At 41.0% G+C, this 24559-nt stretch overlaps 1 protein-coding gene across 1 annotated transcript; it reads left to right on the top strand.

Moving 5' to 3' along the window:
• Positions 1–30: 30 nt before the first annotated feature.
• NUF2 (NUF2 component of NDC80 kinetochore complex) lies at positions 31–17237 on the top strand. Its single transcript, XM_009462497.2, has 13 exons — positions 31–209; positions 1347–1421; positions 2842–2918; positions 3609–3670; positions 4982–5079; positions 5681–5754; positions 7120–7216; positions 8173–8235; positions 9005–9142; positions 10131–10271; positions 11505–11680; positions 13533–13668; positions 14793–17237. The coding sequence occupies exons 1-13, from the start codon at positions 87–89 to the stop codon at positions 14940–14942; spliced, it is 1410 nt and encodes a 469-aa protein (XP_009460772.1). The 5' UTR covers positions 31–86; the 3' UTR covers positions 14943–17237.
• The last annotated feature ends 7322 nt before the right edge of the window (positions 17238–24559 follow it).

Genomic DNA, 24559 nt, shown 5'->3' with positions numbered 1-24559 from the left:
GGGGCGGGGGCGGAGGGGGTGCCCGCCAGATTCAAGCTGCGGCTGGCGAGGGGCGGTTGGTGGTGCGGCCGTTGCCCGGCGCCAGGATGGAGACGCTGACCTTCCCCCGCTACAGCCCCGACGACATCATCAGCTACCTCCGTAGCCACGTCCTGACGGGCGCCGAGGCCCGGAACCTGGTCAAGGGCGACGTGTTTGGCAACCCCAAGGTGCGTGAGGGAGTTCGGGGGAGGCCGCGGCCTGCGCTGGCGGGGCGGGAGTGGCAGAGGGAGCCGTGCTCGGAGCCCCGCCGCGCTCAGGCAGCTTCCCGTCCATCGTGAAGGAGGGCCTTTGCGTGCCGTAGCACCAGCGGTTTTCTTGCATGTCGGTTGGTTTCTTGGGTGATCCCTCCCGTGGCTTGCACGGTCTTTGGTGTACAGCAATGCCTTCTAAGTGAGGTGATTAGTTTTTTCGATGTGGCAGACTAGTCTCGTAGGAGTTAGAGGGCTAAACTTAGAGCCTCTCTCTTCAGCTCGAGAGAAGCTTGATTAAGCCTCACCAGGAAGGGGGTGGGTTTGTAAGCGGGCGAACATGAAATTACATGGTCTGTCTTTCTCAGTTCTGTAGGAACTAGGTTAAAATAGCTGCTATGTTTGGTATAGTGTCATAGTTTCGACAGCTTAGTTGATCAACTAATGCTTCTAAACCAATCACATAAAAAGCATCCCCTCCCTGCTCTACCTGCTTTTTTCTTCTATTGGTCTGCCATTAATGTTAAAGTAGTCTTGCAGTGACCTCAACAAAAGAAGTGGCTTTAAAAATGGAATTGATGCCTCAGTGTGATTCCATGCAAGTGCTTATGCCTGCTGAAGGAGGAGACTGGCCCTGCTTGTTTAGGGAATGATGATGGGATGATCCTTTTTAAGAAGGAAAATTGGTTTGAACTGGTTGTGGATTAGTGCTCTAAATTAATAACTGCTTGGCTTGTAGGTGGTTTTTCCTCTCCATTTTAATAATGTGATGAAGGGCACTCTTTGGTATTGGATTATAGTTTCTGTAACCTTTTTTTCGATTTTTGGTGTCACTTGGTTTGAAAACTGCTCAGTGAGCAACAATGTAGTGGAAAACAACGCATAGCTGTGGCAGTTAGGGCTGTAGTTGTCTGAGCTGATTGCTGTCTCTTACAACTGTATTATGAGATAGTAATGCTTGAACTGTAAATTATTGGAAAGTAAAACTTGTTAGTCTTGGTGGCTCAGTGAAATTGGTCTTCGTGTGTTAAAGGCAGAACTACTTTAATGCCCTAGTCTGGTAGCCCTGAATAATCGATCATATGGAATACTGATTCACATCCTTTCTTCTTGCAGCCTGATGTCTTACACATGATTTACATGAGAATCCTGCAGAAGGTATATGGAATCCGCCTGGAGCATTTCTACATGGTACGTCTCTAGTGGCAGGTGTAACAAAATATGAAAGGAAAAAAATATAGCACTTAACAAATTAAATGTTGAAGTGTCTTCCTCTTGTCTTCTCATTAGCAAATGGCAAGTAGTTTGCTGTTTTGTATGCTGTAGTTGCATGAATGGGAGCTTAGAAATTCTACCTCTATTGCAAGAAACTTGTGTGAGATGCTGTATACCCATGGACATTTGCATTTGTTCAGGGAGGGAACTAGGCTGTTCACTTAGGCAGGAATGAGAGTGCAGTACTGCAGTGCAATCATCAGCATGGGTCATTGCTGATGTCATGCATGGCATGCAATCATCAGAGGTAAATGAACCTGTGAGCGTCACCTGTGGGCTGTTGCTGCGGCCTTGCTGATTATGTCTGAGAAATTGCTTTGATCACTGCTCCTGGTCTGGAAGTTGGTTTCAGCTCGACATATTTGTAGAAATAGTAGTTTTGTGGGTGTGCTGCCTCTGGTTTTTTTTTTTTGGGGGGTGGGGTTTGTTTGTTTGGTTTTTTTCATGAAGAGGAGACTCCCTTCTCCACTACAGGAACTAGTGGGCATGAAGAGGAGCTCACTTACCACTGTAGGATGTAAGGCAAGGCTCTGTAGAGAGCCCTCTCCTTCTGTGGTTAAGCTGTGAATTCTTTTCTTTGAGATGCTGCGGGTACCAGAAATGTCTCTAAGGTCCAGGAGGGATTGGACAAGCTTATGAAGGGACATCATCTCTGGCCTTGAAAATACATACTGTCTTCTTGGGCATCCACCTTTGGCCGTGGCTGGAGAAGGGTCTCTGCTTAGATGTTAGACTGGTCTAGAAGGAAAGTAAATGTTGCTTTTAATGTTTGATCATCTCCACTTCTCTGTTAACTAACAGGAAAGTAAGAAGTGCAGCTGGAGATTAACTGATACCTTGTTGATTAACACTTCTGTCTCTGTTAGACAAGAACTGATTTGTGAAAGCGAGAATAAATAGTATTGTCTCATGCCAGCTTTGGATAAATGGAAAGTGAAGATCATATGTGCACAAGATAACTCAGTTCTTCACAGGCAGTGACGTTAGCTGGGATACTGTATTATGAGGTTTAAAATATCAGAAAAGGTGACAGTGTACCACTACCTTCTCCTTCTGACTTTGAACAAATTAAAACAGAAGGTTTAGATTGAATTCCAGAGTTTGTAGTGTTGCTCCTTTAGTTATTATTGTCTTTTTATATTTTGACCAGCCAAAACTGACACTTAAAATAGTCTGCTGATTAACTTGATGACATTCTTGAGCCTCTAACATGTGTTCCCTGTGGATGGGGAGACCATCCTCTGTGTGTTTAACCTATTTGAATTATGTTGTGGAAACAAACCTGTGTTTTTTTTAAGTATTGTCTACTTATATATTGACTTTCTTTACTCTTTAGATGCCAGTCAACGTTGACATAATGTATCCACAGATATTCGAAGGTTTTCTACCTGTTTGTAATTTGTATATTCACATGTAAGTAGAAGACGCTGCATTTGTTCAGTTGCTATTCCTTGTAAAGGTCCCGTTTACTAGAAGTAGTGGGGCTTTATGCCTTTTTGCTGATGGTGGTTCCACTGCTTGTTGGCTCTGAGCAAAGTGAAATTTGCAGATGAACAGGGGACAGCAGTGTTTAATAGAGTAAAATTCTCAGCAGGCAGCTATCTTGTCAAAATGAATGTGTTAACTAAATAATCCAGCCTTACCAAGATGGAGCACAAATCTATACTTTGAATGGCTAGAGGGTCATCATTAAACCTAGAAGAGGGATCTTAAATACCTGTTGTGTAAATTTGCTGTCTTAATTCTGTGTAGATATCTTTGTTCGAATGAGGTAAGTGTTAGACTTTAAGCTTCAATTCAGTTGTAAGGGGAGAACTGACTAACAGTTAAGTGTAGGAGTTCCCTAATTAAGCTGAAAAGTTGTTCTACAGACAAGTATTTTGTCTATAGAAATCTTCATGAGATGCTGTAAGAATACACATTTTTAATGCTGGTCTGTGTGTGGAGTCCTACTGTGTTATTCTCTTGAGATTTACTGTTGTCTTGTCTGCTGTACATTTGTTCTGGGATGAGAGGACAAGATCTGTTTTGTAGCAAATGGATATAGCACAAAAACTGAGTAATGGTCACTGCAGATAAGGTTGTATTTTGTTTTCCTTGCAGGGAGCGCTTACTTCCAGTGTGCCGGGTTAATGATTTTCAAATTGCTGATGTTTTAAACCCAAGTAAGCAAGTATATTGTAATCCTTATGTTTCCTGGGGTGGTGGGTTTCACTTAAAATCCAGATGCTTTTTCTCATTTGGCATAGCTAGATGGGCATCTAGTATGGAGAACTGTCTCAGGCTTCCAGCTACTCTTCTGACCCTTGCTGTGGCCCTTAGACAAGCTGGTTCTAATGAGCAGTTCTTCTCCTTATTCCTTGTGTAGGCTAATCCAGTTGAATAACTGAGGGGAGTTTTGAATGCTGCAAGTCTGTTGAACTGCTGGTCTGGAGAGCAGACTGTGACATGTTTGAAATAGTGTAAGAAGAGATGGTAATGAAAATTAAAATCCTAAAAATTGCATATAATTATATAATGAAAACTATAAGAAAAATATAATAAGCTTGTAGGTGCCCCATCCCTGGAAACGTTCAAGGTCAGGTTGGAGCTTTGAGCAGCCTGATTTAGTTGAAGATGTCCCTGCTCCTTGCAAGGCGGGGTTGAACTAGATGACCTTTAAAGGTCCCTTCCAATCCAAACCATTCTATGATTATCCTGGCAACTCTGGAGTGCTATAGGATTTCTTATGCTGATGCCTATCATAGAATACCAGGTTGGAAGGGACCTCAAGGATCATCTGGTCCGAGCTTTCTAGCACAATCTAGAGGAGATGGCCCAGCACCATGTCCAGCTGAATCTTAAATGTGTTCAGTGTAGTGGAGTCAACCACTTCCCTGGGGAGATTATTCCAATGATTGACTGTTCCTGTGTAGGAAGCAATTGAATTCTTGCTTCGCTCTTTTCAGTACCCTGTAGTGGTGATTCTGGTACAACACAAAACTTAGAAAAGGCTGTTCTGAAGAACTCTTTCGCTTTGGGCTCTGTCTTGTCTAAGACATTCAAGGCCTTTGTAATCATCTTTCACAAAGTTTGCTTGGAATAGAGCCAAAAAGTCCCTGTGGTTCACTCAAACTGCTGTCTTCAGTTAGCCCGATAGTTACAGTGAGGTTCTGTCTTCAGAGTTGTAGTTGAAAATTGACAGTCTTTCTCCCTGACTTCTGTTTTAATGGGAGACTGTATTTTAATAGTCTTTCTCCTAGGTTCTATTTTAATTTGTTAAATTGCATAGGATTGCTAAGACATTGTAAGTTCGTAGCTTGGTGCTAGTTTTTGTGTAGTCTGTGAACTCTTTGCGAGGTGAGCAGGGGAAGAACTAATTTGGATTCTGTTGTTTTGTAATTTCTGTCTCCTCTGAATTTTTTGCCCAGCTTTTTCTAAGCAATTGCAATGCATGTGGAAACCAGAATAGTGATGGCTTGCAATTCCTATTTCAGAAACGAAGAGGACAGCTCGCTTCTTGAGTGGCATTCTCAACTTCGTAAATTTCAGAGAATTCCGACGTGAGGTCTACTTGGAGTTACAACTGAACTATGTAAGATTGGGTGCCGTGTTACTCCAGATAACTACTTAAGTATAATTAATGTCAACCTAGAACTAGGAGCATAAAGGTTGTGGTTTTCTAACTGCATGTTTAAATAACACATTAGAATCTTAAACATAGCCAAGTAATACAGGAAGGTGCCAGTTTAATATTATGTAAAACTTGCACAACTATATTACATGTTATAAGCATATGCAGCTACTGTAAATGGTTTAAGAAAAACCTTTGCAAAGCCCTTAAGGAAACATGTTGGTTTAGAAGTGTGGATGAGCTTGTCAATATCGTAAGGGTTTCTATGTGATCATGACCAAGTTATTACTTAGGCTATTATCTGAAGTGTTTTTCCAGTAACTTATTTGATAGTTTAGCCTGGTAAATGAAGGTTTGACACCTCACATCGGTTTGAGAAAAGATAGATGTAACAGTCAGTGGGCTGAAGCTGGAATTGCAGGTGGCCTCTCTTCTGAATATCTCATAGTTCAGAGATGGTGCATTTCATGTAAAATAATGATGAGCAGGGCTCTAATAGAAGCCCAGAGAGAAACCACATTCCTCTAAAATAAAAAAATATCTCTGAATATTTAATTTTCAGAAATCAGCTATGGAGAAACACCAACAACTGGAGACCGCAAATCGGGAGGCAGCAATGAAGCTGGAGAAACTGAAGTGAGTATGAGGAGTAAGTACTGTGAGATGCACTGCTTAACTTTCCTGTTCAGTGCACGTGATCTGGACAGGCTGGATCAACGGGCCAAAGCCAACTGTATGAGGTTCAACAAGGCTCAGTGCCAGAATCGTTAAGGTTGGAAAAGACCCTTAAGATCATCGAGGCCAACCGTTAACCTAGCACTGCCAAGTCTACCACTAAACCATGTCCTCGAGCACCACGTCTACCCTTCTTTTAAATACCTCCAGGGATGGGGACTCAACCGCTTCCCTGGGCAGCCTGTTCCAGTGCCTGACTACCCTTTCAGTGAAGAAGTTTTTCCTAATATACAACCTAAACTTCTCCTGGTGCAACTTGAGGCTGTTCCTTCTCATCCTGTCGCTTGTTACTAGGAGGAAGAGACCAACCCCCACCTTGCTACAACCTCGTTTCAGGTAGTTGTAGATAGCAATAAGGTCTCCCCTCAGCCTCCTCTTCTCCAGACTAAACAATCCCAGCTACCTCAGCTGCTCGTCATAAGACTTGTTCTCTAGACCCTTCACCAGCTTCGTTGCCCTTCTTTGGATGCACTCCAGCACCTCGATGTCCTTCTTGTAGTGAGGGGCCCAAAACTGAACACAGTACTTGAGGTGCAGCTTCACCAGTATATGGTTGCTTTGAGACAATACTGTATTTTGTATGTTGGGGACTATGGTGAAACAACTTTTTGCTGTTACAGTTAGTTTTAAGTGATATGTATTTATCTCTTTGATAGCTGTAGGAAGCCCATCTTTAACTTAATAGATGGGTAAAGTTGTCTTCCTTAGTTATTTGACGTGTTTGCCACATTCTCCGTTTCAGGCCATTTAGTCCTACTGCCTGTGTCTTTGCACCATTAAGTTTTGTTTTTGCTTGTGGATAATAGGATGAAGAGATGACTAGTTTCCAAGATAGCTTTCAAAACAGAGTTTTTTCTGATAGTTTCTCTTAGTATGTGCTAGACAGGAGGTTCTCTAGCTAGCTATAGGTCTACTGTAATACAAGCTGTTCCTATGGCAGGGAATATTATGCAAATTTCGTAAATGAAAATTGCCACAAAAATTGGTAGAAGTGTTGTTCTTTTGTGCTTTGCTTAATATGATCTTTAAACTTAGTCATCTGTTATCCTTGTACCACTTCTTGCCAAAATAGCTCTTTAGATTATGCTTCAACTACAAAATCTTAGAAGCAAAGTGAGATGTATTAATTTTGAGACTGTCTTGCCCTGATTACTAAAGTTACTGGCTGTAAACTCTTTGGAGATAGCGGTTGTTTTATATATTATACTCTGTTGACCTGACTATAATGATGCTAAAACTGTCCAATATCTTTTATTTCTTGCTTAGCACCGTTCCAGTTGAACATCAAGCAGAGGTCAAGCAACTGACAGATAATATTCGAGAACTGGAGCAACTACTAAGGCAAGACTATCGTCGGAAACAAGTATGATTGTGTTATATTTCTCTGAAATGCTGCTATAGCTTCTGATCATGGGTGTTCCTTATTTCTGTTCATTTTGTTCCCCTACCCCTGCTTTTACAAAGGATAAAGGAGACTTTTCTGACTTAAAACAAAGGTCATTGCAACATAATACCTTGTCTAACTCCTAGCACAAACTCTTCATTTTACTGTAAGGAATTTGAAACACACTTAAAATCAGACTTGGGGAATACCAAAGTGTATTTGGCTCTTTCTTTTTGAGATGCATTACTGCAATGACTTGGGAGATACTGGTGTTATTGTTCAGAAGTGTGATGTGTATGTTTCCCTTTGTTTTCCACCTGAATTCGAAGAATTAGAACTGGAGGTGAGCTGTGGCAGGAAATGAGGCCTGAGAAGGGTTACCTAAGGGAATGCCTGGCAAAAAGAGTAGGGTTGATTGCAGGGGTAGCTTTCCAGCAATCACTACTTGCCTCTAAGGTCTCAGGTAACCTTTTCACCTGCTTTAGAGAAAAAAAGGAAAAAAAAAAAAACTGAAAATCTGTGGTTAGTTTTTTTTGTTAAGTCATGTCTCTACTATTAATATTATTAACCATGTGATTGACTTCTATATTATTGGGAACCTTGCATTAACTTAGTTTTTTCTCAAGAACAGTGCCTCTGGCGAAGCCGGCTGTGTGTGTATAATGCTGCCAGGGTCAGTAAGAATAGAGATAGTCTGTCTCTTATCCCTGTTCCTAGTTACCTACTGCTGGCTGCATCCCTAGTGTTCCCAGTGGCTTTTGCGACAATGTTCTCCTTCCCTATCTTTTAAATCTTATAGACTGCAATTTTGCCTGCTAATTATGGCACTCCAAAGAAACCATAAATGGGATTTCTCTTGTAGACAGTTCTATGATAGAAGGGTGAAGGAAGGAGCAGTTGTAGAGATGTTTAAATAAAGTTTGTTGCTTTTTTAGACAGCTTTGCAAGAAGTGATTTCGCAAAAGAAGTCGGATATTGCAGAGAGTACCCGAAAACTGGTAAGTACACCTCTGTGTAGGTGTAGGCTGTAGCTTGCATCTCAGATCAACTAAAATCATCTTTCTTTCTAGGATCAAATTATTCTTGGAATATGTTCAGATGGTGATTATTAGTTTTTTTAAAAAACTGATTTGGCTTCATTTTCCCTCCATGGAAGCTCTACTGCAGTAGCTTGTCTTGTTGTTAATTTTAAATATGCATCTCTGCAATGTGAAGCTCTGTCTGTGTTCAGGAATCTGATCTGTTAAAGGCCAAGAAATCTGGACTTCTGAGAAGCTATGGGCTTACCTTAGGTGCATAGAATGGCTAATGAGGCAGCTGCTGACCTGCTGGGGACAAAACAGGAGGTTTTTGAGAGGTTGCACAGGAAGCTTGTTGCTCTGCTACCAGGTTGATACAGCTGGCTCTGAAACCCTGCAGTGACTGCCTAGGTTGCTGTAGGCGAGGGGTTCTGAAGGAGAGAGCTGCTAGTAATATGTATGAGCTGGCAGGCTTTTTGAGGAGTCCTAGCTATAACGCTGTTCTTGTGACTTAATATTGCACCCCTGTATGCATGTTCAGGGACCAAAATGGACTCTTAACTGCTTTGACTGGTAATGTTAACGCTGTTTAGAGGAATTTATTTTTAAAACAAACTTCCTAATGAGGAATGAATTACAATAGAGTAAAGAACCTCTTCAGTAATAAGATCCTGGCAAACCATGTCTCACAATACCTCTTTGTCCACCTAATTGCTAATATTGAAAGTGTGTTTGTGTTGTTAACTAGAATGAGCTTAAAGTGACAATGGCTACTTTGAAAGAAGAACAAGAGCAGCTGAAATCAAAAATTGTGGAGAGTCCAGAGGAACTGAAAAATTACAAAGAACTGATGAAAGACACTGTTGAGAAGCTCAAGAAATCCAAGGTGAGGTTTTCCTCTATCCACAAAAGGAGGTATTCTGTTAGAAAAAGCACATGTTTTATTGAACTGTCATCATCTAGAACTGCTTCTTGAATGACTTATGCTTCTAGTCAAAGATCAACAGAACAGTGGTTCGTCTGAAATGAAATCACAACTTCAGAGAAAACTAAAGTTCGGTTGTGGGGGAGTGTTTTTGGGTTTTTTGGTTTTTTTTTGTGTTGGGTTTGTTCTTGATGTTTTTTCGTGTGTGGTTTTTTGTTTTTTTTTAAAAAAGTGGGATTGCAGTCACTGCTGCTTTGTCCTCAATGAGTAACTGTTAATTTGTGAAACTAGGCATAGAACTCTTGAATCTATATTATACCTGTCTGGCTGTTTGCTCTCAAGAGATGACAATATTTTGGCAGCTCACAAATGTCCTTGGATTTAGAACACATGCTTCATAATGTCTCTGTTATCATTCACTGTTTCTGGAATTGATGGCTGTCTCCTCAGTGTTCAGCATACTAGTGTTCCCTTCCTAGGTTTTTGGTTTGTGTGGTTTTTTTTTTATAGTAATGTCCAGTCTTTAGATGTTTGTAGTTCATGATCACTCATACATAAGTGAAGCTTGCATAACTTCGTCTACTTGGGTATTTTTGTTCCAAAGGTGTAAGCTTTATTGCTGTGATTCCATACATCTGTTTTTATGATGCTTTACGTAACTCCTGTTTTACCAGTGTAGAATTTCTTCGCTGTACAGCTTCTTTCTTTCCTGAAAGGTCTTGTAACAAGCTAGTTAGTTCAGTGTAAAACACTTGCATGTCACTCTTTCAGCTTTCCAAATAGATTCTTGTTTTACAAACTGAAGATCTCATTTCAGTAACTACTAAATATTAATTCCAGTGTATGTTAGACAACGAGGGAATGAGTACAAAAGTCAATATGCATTAATACACACAAAATAACTGCTGTACTCCAAAGCTGTTTTATTAACAGTTTTTTCTCTTTAAAGCAAGAAGTTATTGAGAAATATGAAGGCTATAGAGACCTAGTTGAGGTTCTGCCATCATGCCAGCTGGAGGTGCAGTTATATCAAAAGAAGATGGAAAGACAAGGAGCAAATGTGGAGAGACTGGCCAGTGTATTGTCAGAGGTTTGTATTTTTTCAAATTATATCTGGTTAGGCAGAATTTAATGTCTAAGCAAGATAGGGTCTAGAGCACAAGTCTTAGGAGGAGCGGCTGAGGGAACTGGGGTTGTTTAGTCCGGAGAAAAGGAGGCTGAGGGGTGACCTTATTGCTCTCTACAACTACCTGAAAGGAGGTTGTAGCAAGGTGGGTGTTGGTCTCTTCTCCCAAGTAACAAGTGATAGGATAAGAGGAAATGGCCTCAAGTTGCAGCAGGGGAGGTTTAGGTTGGATATTAGGAAAAAATTTCTTCACTGAAAGGGTAGTCAGGCACTGGAACAGGCGGCCCAGGGAACTGGTTGGGTCCCCATCCCTGGAGGTATTTAAAAGACTGGTAGATGTCGTGTTTAGGGACCTGGTTTAGTGGTGGACTTGGCAGTGCTGGGTTAACGGTTGGACTTGATGATCTTAAAGGTCTTTTCCAACCTAAACGATTCTATGGTTCTATAGGTGATCATCAGTAAATGTCTGTATTTTGAAAGTTCCCACATCTCCTCTTCCCCAAAAAGAAAGAATGTGGATAACTTCAAAATCTCATTCTTAAAAACATGAGTAAAACATAGCTGCTGCTTTGCTGCATGCCACTAGCTAATGTACTATTGACCACTTTTAATAGTCAAAGCTTTTGTTGCCATAGAAACCTGACCTAAAATAGTTTCAACTGTCTTGGGGTTGTTGGTATGAAATGACAGAAGAAGAAAAGTGAGATCCAGTTTCTTCTGCCTAGAGAGCAGAAACTAAGAGCAAAAAAATTACTACTTCAAGAAGAGACATGTCTTAAGTGCCTTTAACTATATTAATATTGTGAAGTCAGCCTTCCCCTGATGAAATGTTTGTCACAATACTGTACCTTGCAATTTGCTACTCAGTTTTGGGAGAATGCAATTGTTAGGAGTGTTTGAAAAATGATATACAGTCTTTTGGGGTATTTTTACAGCATATGTTCAAATTACCCTTGGCTAATAGCTATAGCAGAATGCATAGTAACTTCTGAAAATCATTCTAAGTGATGGGATCTTGTCCATTTGCATGTATTTAAAATTGGATAAAGGCTAGGGAACTGGGATTTAACTGGGAGAATTAGTTAGCAATCAGATCTTCAAAAGCAGGAAGCTAGTTCTAATCTTAAAGTAACAGGCTATACTGTTTTGATTATTTTTTTTCCCCATTTAATTTATTTCAATACTTATGTACTCTAGGTCAGAAATCTGGAGGACCAGCTTGAGAGTGCTCAGATAGAGCTGAAAAAGTGGAAGACAGATGAAGTGCCCTTAAAGAGACTGGTCACTGCAAAACATGAGAAGCTGTCTACAGCTGAAATAAGGATAAAAAAGAAGCGTGAAGATGTTGAGCAATATAAGCAGACTGTATTTGAGTACGGATGAGTTGACATTTCTGCCTGATGCTAGTTTATGTCTTTGTTATTCGCTACCAAAGTTCGCGTCTGGTACAAACATGTAGCTTAGCAGTAAGAAGAAAATGAGCTATGTGGGGTAGCTTTGTATGAAGACCAGTAATGCTGCAGGCAGGGACTTGGGGTCTCAAATCAATAATTGCAATGTGACTTGACAGCAATTCTTTTATTGGAGCACTAATTTAATTTATAATGCTTATTCTTGATTCTTTTATCTTCTTAAAGAGAATGTCACATTGGGATAATTTTCCAACTTATCAGACTTCAACAAAGCCCCATTTGCCTTTCATGAATTTTTCATAATTTCCCTTGCCACTTTTGCTCATTATCAAAGATGTTCAAGACCCATGGGGAAATGGGGCTCATATCTCAGAGGAGTATTACCCTGACATGATGCTGCTAAAACAAAAGGAAAAGTGTAATTTGATCAAAGCCTCTTAGCCCATCTTCCTTCCTACTGTATGCTAAAGGCAAGTTGCAAGGCAGTGTTTACAGCACAGCAGTCACTTCTGCAGCAGCAAACTGCAGCGTTGTAAGGTTGTGGCTTCACTGGGAGATTAGAAGTGCTGAACTGTTATAGAGAAAGCTTATTATATAACTTTTTTTTTGTGCATGGATAGGAAAGGGAATATGGAAAAATTATTAGCTGGGTAGATTAACTATGATGGAAGAGAGCTTTTTCTATATAGCTGAGAGAGTCAACTAAGACTTAGTCATGCTGAAAGGCTTGTGTGTTGTGCAGAACGGCAGCAACATTCCCAGGCTTTCTTTGCTTCTCATTTAGTGTATTGTACCAGCTAAAGGAGATTAATTAAAAGCTATTTTTCCTTCCAAATAAAGAATGAAAATCATATAATCTAATGCTCCTTTATGTTAAAAGTTGCTGCCAATTTATCTGTTTTTAACGTGTTAGATATTTCCCTTGAGTGATAAAATTAGATGCATTGATAAGCAAGAGGGGAAGGGAGGTAACCTTGGTTTGAAAACAAGAGTGTGTGCTGGTGAATAGGAGAATGCATCCTGACTCTTCCCTTGAGGTAGGAAAATGTAAGTAGGCTCTTGCTAAGTATGAGTGATTTTAGCCATTCTTTACAGAAAGCAGCTGTTACAGTTCCAACTGTAATTATTGTGCAAAAGCTTAGTATAAACTGGTAGGTGTGTTTTGCACTTGAAGTCAGAGTAGATCTCCTGTTCCCACACTAGCCCTTTGCTGATGACATGTCAGCTCACAGCTGGAGCTATCTGAATTTACCTGCAAGCTAGGGAAATGCTATTTGGTCTTTGTTTGGGATGCAGTGAAATGATGGACTGGAAGCTGTAGATAACTTATGTAGATGTATGGGATTAGAGTTTTAACTTGGTGGGAGGGGATCTGAGGCTAAGGAAAACGTGTGACTTTAAATTATGCTGAAACAGCAAGTGCAGCTATATTGCTTTTAACTTGGTCCACTGGCTGGCCTTTAGGCAGGGCTCTCCACTGACACCTGTACTGCATTACTCGAAAGCAGGAAGATGCAGTGTCCAGCTGTCTGTTGGGTTGGTTCCACTGGAGTCACTTGAGTTGCCTTGATTGGCAGCAACTGAGGATCTTCAATGTACTCCTCTAACTCCACTTTGAATTTCACTTCTTGTACCTAAGTTGTTCTAGTTTAAGAATTGGACAAATTTCCAAGCAAGTAAATTCTATACAGCATTGCTTCTAGAAGCTGTTAGTTTCATGCTCACAAAATGCAAGCTCTGCTTGTGGTGGAGTTAAGTTTAATCTGGAATTAGTCAAATGGCTCAGTATTAACTCTTTTCTCCCACCTTTTAGATATTGTAACAGAGTTCAGGAGAAGAGGGGTGCTGTATATGATAAAGTGACAGCCATTCACAAGGAAATCCAACAGACAAGGTTCAAAATTCAGCAGCTGAATGAGAATGCTGAAAAAGAAGAAATGAAAGCCAAGGTGAGTTCTTTTTCTTAAAAGAATCTTGTTTGGTATTCTCAAAACTGATTTTTAACTTGGACTATGTAGATAAAGGAACACTTTCTGGCCCTAAAAATGAGTAGGCTGCACAGGTGGCATCTGGGTGGATAGTGGGAGGGAGAGCACTTCCTGCTTGTGGTTCCACTGGGTTGCTAGGGCTTGTGCTCATCTCTGCAGGCTGTAGATGGCCCACAGGAGAAGTGGTCTTTGCAGAGAATTATAGAATCATGGAATCATTAAGGTTGGAAAAGACCCTTAAGATCATTGAGTCCAACTGTTAACCTATCACTGCCCAGTCCACCACTAAACTATGTTCTCGACTCTGGAATGGTGTGATTGCCCAGTATTTTGGGAGGTGAAATAAAACTTGTCTTCCCACCTGTGCCTGTAGCAGATACTATGCTACTTCCATGATGTCCACTTTTGTATCATGGTACTTCCAGCTCTAAGTAGTCAATTTTTTTGTTTTGTTTGGTCCCTGGGACCTGACTTGTGAGGCTTTACATTCATGTTGTAGTGATGGGTAGTACTGTAATCCTCTCAACTGTGTCCCTCAAATACAGGACCACCTGCCGTGTTACAAACCCTTTCTTCCTAGGGTTTCAGGAAGATGACTGTCCAGCTCAGCTTTGGAAAGAGGCAGAAATCCTGATGGGTTGGGAGTAGGGGATCACAGTCTGCCTGTAGGGTCTCATCCTGTCTGGTCATTGCTGAAGTACTGTTCATGCTGGGAGGATAATGGTAGCAATCACAGTGGCAGAGACCTTGGTGACACAGGTTAACACAGAATGGTTCACAGAGAATAGTGTGAACACTGGGCTAGTGCTGGTTGTTTGACCATCTTAGTATTGTGACCACTAGCGTTACCACAGAATCATAATATTGAGATTTTGCTTGTGGCTGCTCTTATTCTTCTGATGTTTTGTAACTTCCCTGTGTTCTGTGAATGCGGCTGCTTAAACCTGGAACAAAGTACCTTTGAAATCACTTGAGACCACCAGACCCCTCTCACTTAAATCCTTATAAAGCACAAATGTTAACTTTGCTGACGAACTTTCTCTTTTCTTTTTTTTTTTCTCCCCTCCCTTATCTCTTCTTTCTAGGAAATATACCTAAATCTGAAGGCTGGGTTGGAAAAGCGTCATGACTCTCTCATCAAGATAGCAGAGAGTTATGCAGCCTCAAGAGAAGATAAAATTGCTGAACTGAAGAAGGGGCTGCTTAGAGTTCAGACTCCTGGAAATAGTTCTTAGACCTGTCTTCACTTGTATTCCTCTTTCATTATGTTTATCCTCATATCTGAACTCAAGAGCTTGTGCTTTTTATGGGATGGATAATTATTCCAGGCAAAAGTCAGCTTTTTCAAAAACCATGTCAGAACACATTTGGCTTTCTAGACAGATCCTGATGTCGTGAGCTTGCTAATGTGGTTAAAAAACCACTTGGTTTAGCCTGTTTGCGTTGTTTCTGTCAGTATCTGATTTTAGTGGTGATAATGCAAGTCTTGCTAATACCAAATTGCTTGACACTTAGACAGAATCCTGCTTTTTGTAGAAACTGTTCTGCAGGTTTTGATCTGGGAAGACCTGGTGCTTTGGTCTGGCCTGAACTGTTCGAGATAAGTCAGTAATAGCTGATATTCCACTACCATTATTCGATTAAGATTAAATCCTGATGGAGCAGTAGCATCCATGTAAATGGCAACTTACTCTCATCACGAATATTGGTGACTGTAAATACTCAAGAGTATCATTTTAGTTAATAGTACAGTACCTCTAGATGCTTGAACTCATTGTTTCTGTGCTGTGGGGTACTGAACCCTCATCTGTGTTTATCAGAGTCTGTGTTTGGGTGCTTAGTCCTATAAAAAAATTATAGATGAGTATTTTGTGCTTTAACTTATGATGGCACTGAATTTGCCATAGTATTTTTAATTATTTCCAGAAATAAAATGTTAATTTTTAAAATAGTTGATATAGGGACATTTAACCCTATTTCTCTTACGTCTTTTCCCTCCCCACTCTCCCAACTGAGTTGGTGTAACATTCCAATTTAAAAAAAAATTTGGTTTGTACATTTGTAGCAATGTGTACTACTGAAAGTTTTTTTTATAATGAAGGGAGGAGGATTCAAACCTGTATAGATAATATCTTTCTAGTTTTGTTTAATTCTTCAGCTTCTCTTATTAGCTAGAGGTGCTAGCAAGCTAGGAACAGCAGGTGATCACTGCTTCTAAATCTTAGTGAGGCATCAAACCCTTCTAATGTTTTGCTTTGAGTTTTTTTTTCTTACACTGTAGCATGTGAGACATTTTGGTGAAAGTCTGTTCATCTGCAAATCTTAACCTAGTACCAAGTTTCTCATACAGTTTTCCCATTTTCCATAGTCTGTGTGATAGGTGTGCGTGTAACGCAACTGCATGTTTCTAAGTGAGTGTACTCTTCATCAAAAAAAGTCCTGCAACGTTGTGCAGCAGCATCTAGTCTAGAGACCAGCAAGAGTCTAACTGCCATGGTGGTAGTTTTTTTTTTTTTCAAGAGCTAAAGATGTTAAGAACGTGCAAGGCACAGAAAAAATCTGTGTGGATTTCATGCGCTAGGCCACACATGGAATAATTAGTGATGTTTTGGATATTGTGCTTTGAAAGTGAGTTTTTAATGAATCTCTCCTTTTGTGCTGTGTGTTAAAGCATTATGCTCTTCATGTGCAGGTGTGTTCCACTCCCTTTGCCATAACATGAGTTCTAGTGTAACACAGATACTATCTATGGGAAGATGTTGCTTCTCATTGGCTGTACTTGCTAATGAACTTGATGTCTCTGCAAAACTGTCTGATCATTTCTAGGGTTTTTCCAGACTTACAATACTATGAAATTCTTGAAGACAGATGGCAAGGCTTATGTAGAGCTTTCCCTGAGCATTCTCGAGAGATCCCTGCTTCTCCTGTCAGTCTAGCCTATATACCAGCTTGACAAGACACTGGAAGCCAAGCATTCCTTCTTTTAACTTCTCTGAGAATTTTGGGGTGTAGCTTTTTTTTTTTTTTTGGTGATGCTATAAAGATTCAAAGTAAACTCATGTGACTTGGTTGTCTATAAACATAGCAGTGGTATCTGCTTTCTCAAAAGACTGGTTAGAAGTTGTGCTTCACAGCCTGGATATTACAGCAGCTCTTGGGAAAGAGATTCCCAAAAGCTTCAGATAAATACTGCAAGGGATTACCTCAGGTAGGAGATGAGTTTGATGGGATAAGCTTACTGTCCTTCAGGAAACTGCATATAAAGATCAAGTTCCTTAGGCCAGAGAGATCATGCTTGTGTAGCCCAGTGATAAGGAATTTGCAGGACAAAGAAAACGCTAGATTCTGGTTCCTGCTCTTGGATTTTGCAGTGCTAGCTGTTGGGTAAAATAAAAGGCTGCAATTAATGAAGAAACAAAACTTTTGATTTCCAGGGATGGGTTTATGTATTTCCAGTAGGCTCTTGTGCCTTCAGAGTGGCCTGTCTGTTTGTACCTAAAATACCTATAAATAAAATATAACCAAAACTATATTTTATCTAGAGGTAATTGATTCCTAGGTCTGAGTCTGCTGCTGCTTTTCAAGAACTTCTACTCATCTTGAACGATATGGTAAGGCAGTGGGGGGAATTTTACTGTGACCTGAATAGCAGTGAAGGGAGGATGGCTTTGCAAAGGCGATACAGCTCAATTTCCCTCAAGAGGGCAGTGTTATTCAAAATTTCCTTTTTTTTTGTTAGTACTTTTGTCTAAATACCTAGAGCCCTTTGCCAAAGCCTAAATCAAAGAAAACTGCACAACTCCTCTATTTTGAGACACTGGTGTGAAACAAGCAAATTATAGATGGACATCTATCATGAAGCTGATAGAAGAGAATACCTGGGCTAGGCTTAGGGGAATGAGACCTTCACAGCCTTTCTTGTGGTCTACCTGTGAGAATAACTGAATGCCAGTAGCTGCTATACACTTATGCTTAACACTGTTCAAATGTGTTTGATTTTTTTTTTTGCATGTACTTCAGTATTTCATATACTACATAAATCTTGTAGCAAATTTGCATTGTACTGCTTGGGCTGTAAGGCTTTCTGGTCGCACTTGTTTCAAATGTGTTTAGTTGCTAACAATATCCTGTAAGCAATGAAGAAGCCGGTCCTTGAAAATAACAGCCTCATTACAGACTATTGAAAAGGTTATGCTCAGCTCTGTATGCTCTTCCCTTAGACAGGCATAAGTGATCCTCCCAGTATTAGTATCTCACTCATAATTGAATGTATGTGAATCTCGGATTCCTTGATAGCTCTTGTTAGTTTCCCACCAATATTTTCTCATGTGGTAAATGAGAGCGCTTTTCTTAGGACTAGGGGAAAAGCATTCCAAGATGGTGTTGCGGAGGGCTCTGATCTAATGTGTGTGTTTCAGTTTAGCTTTGTCTTAGAGAATTCCAGTCTTACCTCCTTTGTGCTGCCCCTTCAGCTTGCTAGTGCAACTGTTGGTTGGTGGTACTGTGGGGTCTTTTTGCTCTTTAAGGCTGAGAGTCATACCCTGATCTGGTTTCTAGCTTAGCTGTGTTTATACTGCCTGTAGTATCTGGGTCAAATGATATTTTTGAGGAGCTTTTAAAACAAACAAAACCCACAAAAAGCCTACATTGATAACGGTGGTGTTCATGACTACATCTTATACTCAATACATGGATTATTTTAGGGTAAAATCTTTAGCGGTACAGAAATACAGACTGCATGCATGAGTATATTTGCAGCTAGATATTAGCTTTAAAGAGTAATATGAAAAATATTCTTAGCTCCCAATTCTGTAAGCAAGCATGTAGTTTCTACTGAGTTGAGTGTTCCATATGAACCTGTTAGTCTAGTAATATATGTATAATGTCTCCCCTTTGAGTGCACATGGCATCAAGTAAGTTTGGTTGCCCACCTGGGCAGGAATAGCTTGTTGTAGCTGTTTCAGCAAAGTCCCTAACTCTCTTAATGGTATTGATGCTACTTATTCTATTTTACTGTTGCTATACTTCTTTCCCCACTTCTTCCTTCTAGCACAACTCTATGTGAGAAAAAATACCTTGTTCTCCTTTGGCCATAAAAACCTGTTGCTCCCTACAAACTTTTCTTCTTAAAAAAAGAAAACGCTAATATTAAAGCACATTCCCCAACATTCATATTGCTATCTTGTGTATTACCAAATTGAAAAACATTTTATTTTTCTCATAGATGTTTCTGCTAGATTTTTAAGCTAAGAGCTCAAAGGGAAGCAGGAATCTTTCCAGTGGTCTCGTGAGCTGATCTCGGTTATTCACTCAGTCTGGGAAACCTCCAGTCAGCCTACATGCTTACCACTGGTTGTACACCCACTTTTGACCTCAGACTTCATCTTGTTGCGTGCTAGTGCCTGTTCCTGGGTAGATCAACAATGAGAGTGTTTGGATGATGTGAAGCACCTTCAGTAACACACAAGGTCCAATAATTCATGTGTGCTATTAATGTGGCTTTATACTGTATTTGTATTCTAAACATCTAGTGCGTGCCAACAAGTCCTTGTTCTGAATTTCGATAGCTAATCTAACATCTGCAAGACCTTTTCTTTGTTTAGGTGTCATCTAGATCTAGTTACAAATGCTTATCTTTTGCTTGGGCTACTTACAGGGTCAACCTGAAGATGCCAGGCCTTTTCTTCTCAGAAGAAACTGAGCTCCCTTATAGTCATATGTAAATTATATGCTGCCTATTCCTTCTGTATAGTAAAAAATTATTGTAGCTATATAATGATCCAGAATGTCCTTTTAAGCAGTAACCACTTTCCCTCTGATGCTAACAATTGTCAGATCTTTTACTCTCAGATGGGCTTGTTTAGTGTCTGACTTGTTCATAATCCTTTTGCTGGGCCACATGTGGTGCCTTCCATGTGTGGAAGGCCATACGTGTACTGCTTCTGGTGATCTTTGGGAAACCAGGGCAGGATGTAGCCCTGATCTGAGCATGCTAACCTATGTGGGGGATTTAATGTCTACTCCATCTTTGTATAAACATCTTGTAAACTTGGCCCTACAACTCTGCTTGTATGCTTGAGTAACCAGGTAACTTTGATGTCAATTCAGATTGATACAGAGCAGAGCCCAGGCACTTGCTTTGTGCTCTGATTTAGCATGGTCTGGGTCTTACTAGAGCTTTTTTTAGGGAGCCTGCATAGATCAGGTGGTAGCTTAGATCACCCAGAAGATCGGTGTGAATATAAGTTACCATTTGGAAGGTCGCTTTCCAGAAGCAGGAAGTTTAAGATGGATTGTCTGTCAGCTTGTCCCTAGCCTGTCCCCAAACCTCCTTCCTTAGAGCTGAGCAGTTTTAGCTTAGAATTTTAAAAAAAGCGTGTATGGGGGGAAGCAGGGGGAGTAGAGGAGAGGGCATGGAGCTTATCAGCAGAGCTGTTGTATGCAGCTGCTGTACTGCTGAAAGAGTGCTGTACGTTAACACCGAGTTGAAAATACCTCTTCTTACAAGCTCAGGCATATGAACATCCAGAATATACGTATGGATAGCACTGCTTGAACTTCCTGTTATTTGCGAGCATCCTTCCTCGGCACAGACTCCATGCCATAAACTATTAAAAAGGAAGGTAAGTGTCTCCTGCCCACAAGGATATGTTGTCTCAGAGGGAGGACAGGGCTTTGTTCCAATTTTTTGAAGAATTTAAACCAACTTTGGTATCTTTGCAAGTAGAAAAAGTAGTAAGGGGTAAGATGGGAAGTGGGTGGGCAACTTAGATTATGATTATGCTTGGCACAGCATGTGAACACGAACCAAACTTTAAGATGCTGCGTGATACGTCTCCCCCTGCTTGTATTTCTTGCTGCTGCTTTCCCTGTGAAGGAAGGAAGCCTCTTTTTGACTCCCCTGTTTTGCCTTTACTCCGCAGTCTTGCTGGAAAGAAGATCTTCAGAACTTTGTTCCAGAAGCCCTCTTTCTGTTGGGCTTCGGGCAAAGTGGGTAGGGCTGGGTTGGGTGAGCAAGCTTTGTATTTTTCAGCAGCTCTTCGTCAGGCGTTTCTGCTTTGGTGGTAGGGTGAGCTGGAAGAGGAGCTGCAGGTGTGTTTGGCCGCTTGGTGGGGCTGTTGGCACGGATAGTGGTGGTGAATTCACGTTTTGCTTCTGCCACAGCTTTGCTGCGGAAGCCAAAGGAAACTTGCTGGATCTCGGGCCCCGGAATAACAACTTTGCAGCTTGACATTCATATATTCTAGGACTAGCCAGGACCAGGTAAACTAAAAGTTAAATTTTTTTGTATATAAAGATTCCGGACAACTGAAGGTCAGTTTTGCGTGAAGACCATCCAAAAAGCTGCAAAAAGACACTGCATCCTTCTTGGTGTTGTCTTCCAACTGGAGGATATAAAGGGTGTTTTGAGGTTGCCAGTACCCATGAAATCATGTTGCATTATACAGTAGTGAAACTCAGCTTTGAAGTGCCCTTTTGCCTTTAGTAAAGCTTGCTCAGGCACTGAAGCCATCTTTAGCTGGTGCTGAGTCTCCAAAGCTTACCAACAGATGTTTCCACCTAAGGATATGACTCTTTATGCTGCTGAAGTAAGAGCTAGTCTGGAGAAAGAAGGGAATAGAGCCTGCACTTGGTAGTCACTTCCCTGCAGTTTGTGCAGGTGGCAACTCTAGGAGTGAGTGTGAAAGACTCATATACATGGATCTGTGTTTTGATGTTGAGGTGAATCGTGTGTGTAAATTATGATGTTTTGGGGTGCAGAACAAACAAACAGAATCTGGCAGATAAATGCTCCTGTGCATTCAACTCTTGTATCTGGAGGGACACTTTTCTTTTGGGAAGATTCTTGTGATGTTTCCATCAGACTCGTTAAGGGTAATCCTTCGTATTATAACAGAGTAAAAGAAATGGTTAGAGATACCTGGGAAAAAAAATAAAGGAAAACTTTGAGCTGAATATTAAAATTCTCTTTGTCTGCAAAATGCCTTGTTTTCCAAAGCTAAAAAGGGAATGCTCTGGTCCTTGAGACCTTCTAAATGGGGACAGCTATATGTGGCATGATGAAACTCCGTAGCATTTCACGCTTAGTTGGTCTCCCTTCTGTGGCATTCAAGGGACCCTCTTAACTTGTGGTATTTTTAGTGCTAACAGTTCTATGAAAATCCTTGCAGAATATTGATTACAGTGAACTTTCTTGATGCCAGTGGATGTAAGAAAATAAATGGTAAGTATGTATCAGCACTGCTGCAATATACTTCTGTTTCTTCAACTCCAAAAGGTTTCGGTGCTCTCTTGCTGTTCTGCAGTCCATTGCTTGATAACAGTAGGGTGACTTCAGAGTGGCAAAACCCAGTAGCAGTTCTTAAAAACTGCACTGATGTCTTGCAAGGTAGAGACCAAGTTTTTATTTTCTGTGTGTGTGACTTGATGGGGATTGGGTTGGGTTTGTTCCTCTCATTCTTTATCACCTTGTGTCACTTTTGGTTTTGTAGTGCCAACGGGCCAGAATCAGGTTTGCCTCTTGCTGTGCTATGTGTTGTATAACAGCCTCTGATGGTCTTTGTCCTACAGCGCTGACAACCTAAAAGAGACAGTGTGACAGGTAGGTAAAATGACTCGTCCAGGGTGTCACCAGTGTCACCGCCTGTATGCGATCCTTTGCCAGTTTGTAGTAGTATTGCTAGATTCTCATCCGGCATCCTCGAGTTGGATGCATATAGTCACTGATGAGGCCTGGACTATCTAACACAGAAGAATCTACAGGACCTTGCTTTGTTTCTTGCTATGTTGCTTGCTTTGATGTGTCTGTCTGACCCTACTGCAAATACGAAGTCCATTTCTAGGAGTTTTAGGTTGCTTTTTGGGTTTAGTCTAATTTTCTACATGGAAAGTTCGTGGGCAGAGCTGTTGCAATGGGAGTAAACTCCTGCAATGCTAGAGTGAGATGGGTCCTTACAAGTACTAAAACACAGCCACTGGCAGTGAGGAAGAAGGGAGGTTGTAGATGTGGTTTCTCCCTGAATGAAGCCCAAGAAGGCTCAATTTATTACCATGAGGCTTTTCTCCTCTTTTCCCCAAGCAGAAAGAGCAACGTGCCTAGGAGCTGAGTTTCCTAATGGGTAGTAAATTATACAGTACTTATTGCAAAAGAAGAGTTTGGGGGTTGTGGCAGTGGTATTGTGAAAAGCAATGTACTGAAAAACATACTTGCAAAGAGAAGTGGATGTTAGGAAAAAAAAAAATGGTTTTGTGAGCTGCAAGCGACATTGGAGAGGACTGGGAGAGGCCAGTGTTTATAGAAAATGAACAAACAAAAGGAGAGAAAACCCAGATTATGTTGAGTTTTCCATAGCAACACGATACTTTTCCTGGAAATATCAAATGATGAGATCTAATCTGTCTGCTATTTAACTCTTGCATGCAAAGCCCTCTCCTTTCTCAGCTTACCCGCCATCCTTCTTAGCATCCTCTCTAGTGATAAGTGTACTGTCACTATGCAATGGTGGTCTGCATGGGGAATGATGTTGCTGGGGCAAGGCTGTTCCTGTTCTGTTCCCCCTGTTCCAAAGCACATAGACAAGGAAGAGCTTATGAGGCAGAGGCTGTGTGTGTGTGTGTGTGTGTGTGTGTGTGTGTGTGATGGGCTGTGCGTAGGAATGACTTACTGGCTGTGCTGATCCTGGGAAGCTTCTGTTTCCTGCAGATCCCAGAGAGCATGGGCTAAGCTGGTATTGAGAGCAGAGTTGCCAGGCAGGTAAGTTACTGAGATGTTCCATAGCCTGCAGGGTTTACTGCATAAGGATGTGTCCTCCCTGGAAATGATGCAGCTTAGTATGTGTCTGAGATCTGTAGAAAACTTTCTGTGGATGTTTGGAGAGTTCATCAAAGTAACCTGACTTAAATTTGTCCTTAGCAGTCCATCCTTTGTTTGAAGAGCATCACATTTGGGAATCCTTGATGGCAAGGGAAGCCTCTTGTGGAGGGAGGTGGAAGGGTGGCAGTTCTTACCTGGTTGAAAAGGACAATTGAGAGAGTGGGCAGCATGACAAAAGTCCATGAAATTACTAGTGGTCTCAAAAAACTAAAAGGAGTGTCTGCTCTTCTCGTTACAAGAAGCCTGGAGTGGATGTGACAGACCTCTGCCTGACTTGCCTCTCTCTGACAGTGTGGTGTTTGTAACTCACTTGAAGTATTCATGATACTGCGATGCTTGCCTGGCCAGGGAGAGTGCCTGGGGCTGCTTCAGCAGAAGCCAAGTGCAGCTTATTTAACTGTTCTGGTCATTTAGCTCTTCCTTGCATTCTTCCTGCTTTTTAGCCTGTTTGACTGTTAATGGAAGATGAAAAGTTTGGTTGTATTTTGGGTTTTCTTACATTTTTTTACTGCCCCCCCCCCCGCTCCCCACCATCACCTCACCGTTGTATCTGAGGTCTCCTGCATGGTAACTAGTTATAAGGAGAGCATGGTGAGAGAAGATAGATTCCCCAGATGATGCTGTACGTATATTATGTATACACCTTTATAACTGCATTTGGGGTAGAAGAGTTCTTAACCTTCAAAGGAATGAAATTTGGAAACGAGCTTGCAATCTGCTTAGTGAAGGCACTTGGATAAGAGCATGGAAGGAATCTTACAGCTGAAGAGGAGCCTCCTCTAAGCAGAAACTCAGTTTGGTGAGGAGAGGTTTAGAAGTAACTCGTGTTGCTGTTCATGCCACGAGTTCTGTGATGGAGGATTTCTCCTGGTCATCCCTCGCATATAGAAAAGAGTCCATTTCCACCCTGTCAACTTTATCCATTAACTAAGCTTCTGAGGTTTTCTTCTTTACCAGAATCCATAGGAATTGGGCATG

This window comes from Nipponia nippon, unplaced genomic scaffold (assembly GCF_047370975.1).
Source record: "Nipponia nippon isolate SJK-2023a ecotype South Korea unplaced genomic scaffold, ASM4737097v1 scaffold_5, whole genome shotgun sequence".
NCBI classification, from domain to species: Eukaryota; Metazoa; Chordata; class Aves; order Pelecaniformes; family Threskiornithidae; genus Nipponia; species Nipponia nippon.
The sequence above is the reverse complement of the archived record's forward strand: the minus strand, read 5'-3'. Positions and strand labels throughout refer to the sequence as shown.

Coding starts and splice junctions, on each gene's coding strand:
- NUF2 (XM_009462497.2), top strand. CDS start 87: ATGGAGACGCTGACCTTCCCCCGCTACAGCCCCGACGACATCATCAGC. Junction 3,671..4,981: donor TGCTGATGTTTTAAACCCAA/GTAAGCAAGTAT, acceptor TTCCTATTTCAG/AAACGAAGAGGACAGCTCGC. Junction 9,143..10,130: donor AGAAGCTCAAGAAATCCAAG/GTGAGGTTTTCC, acceptor TTCTCTTTAAAG/CAAGAAGTTATTGAGAAATA.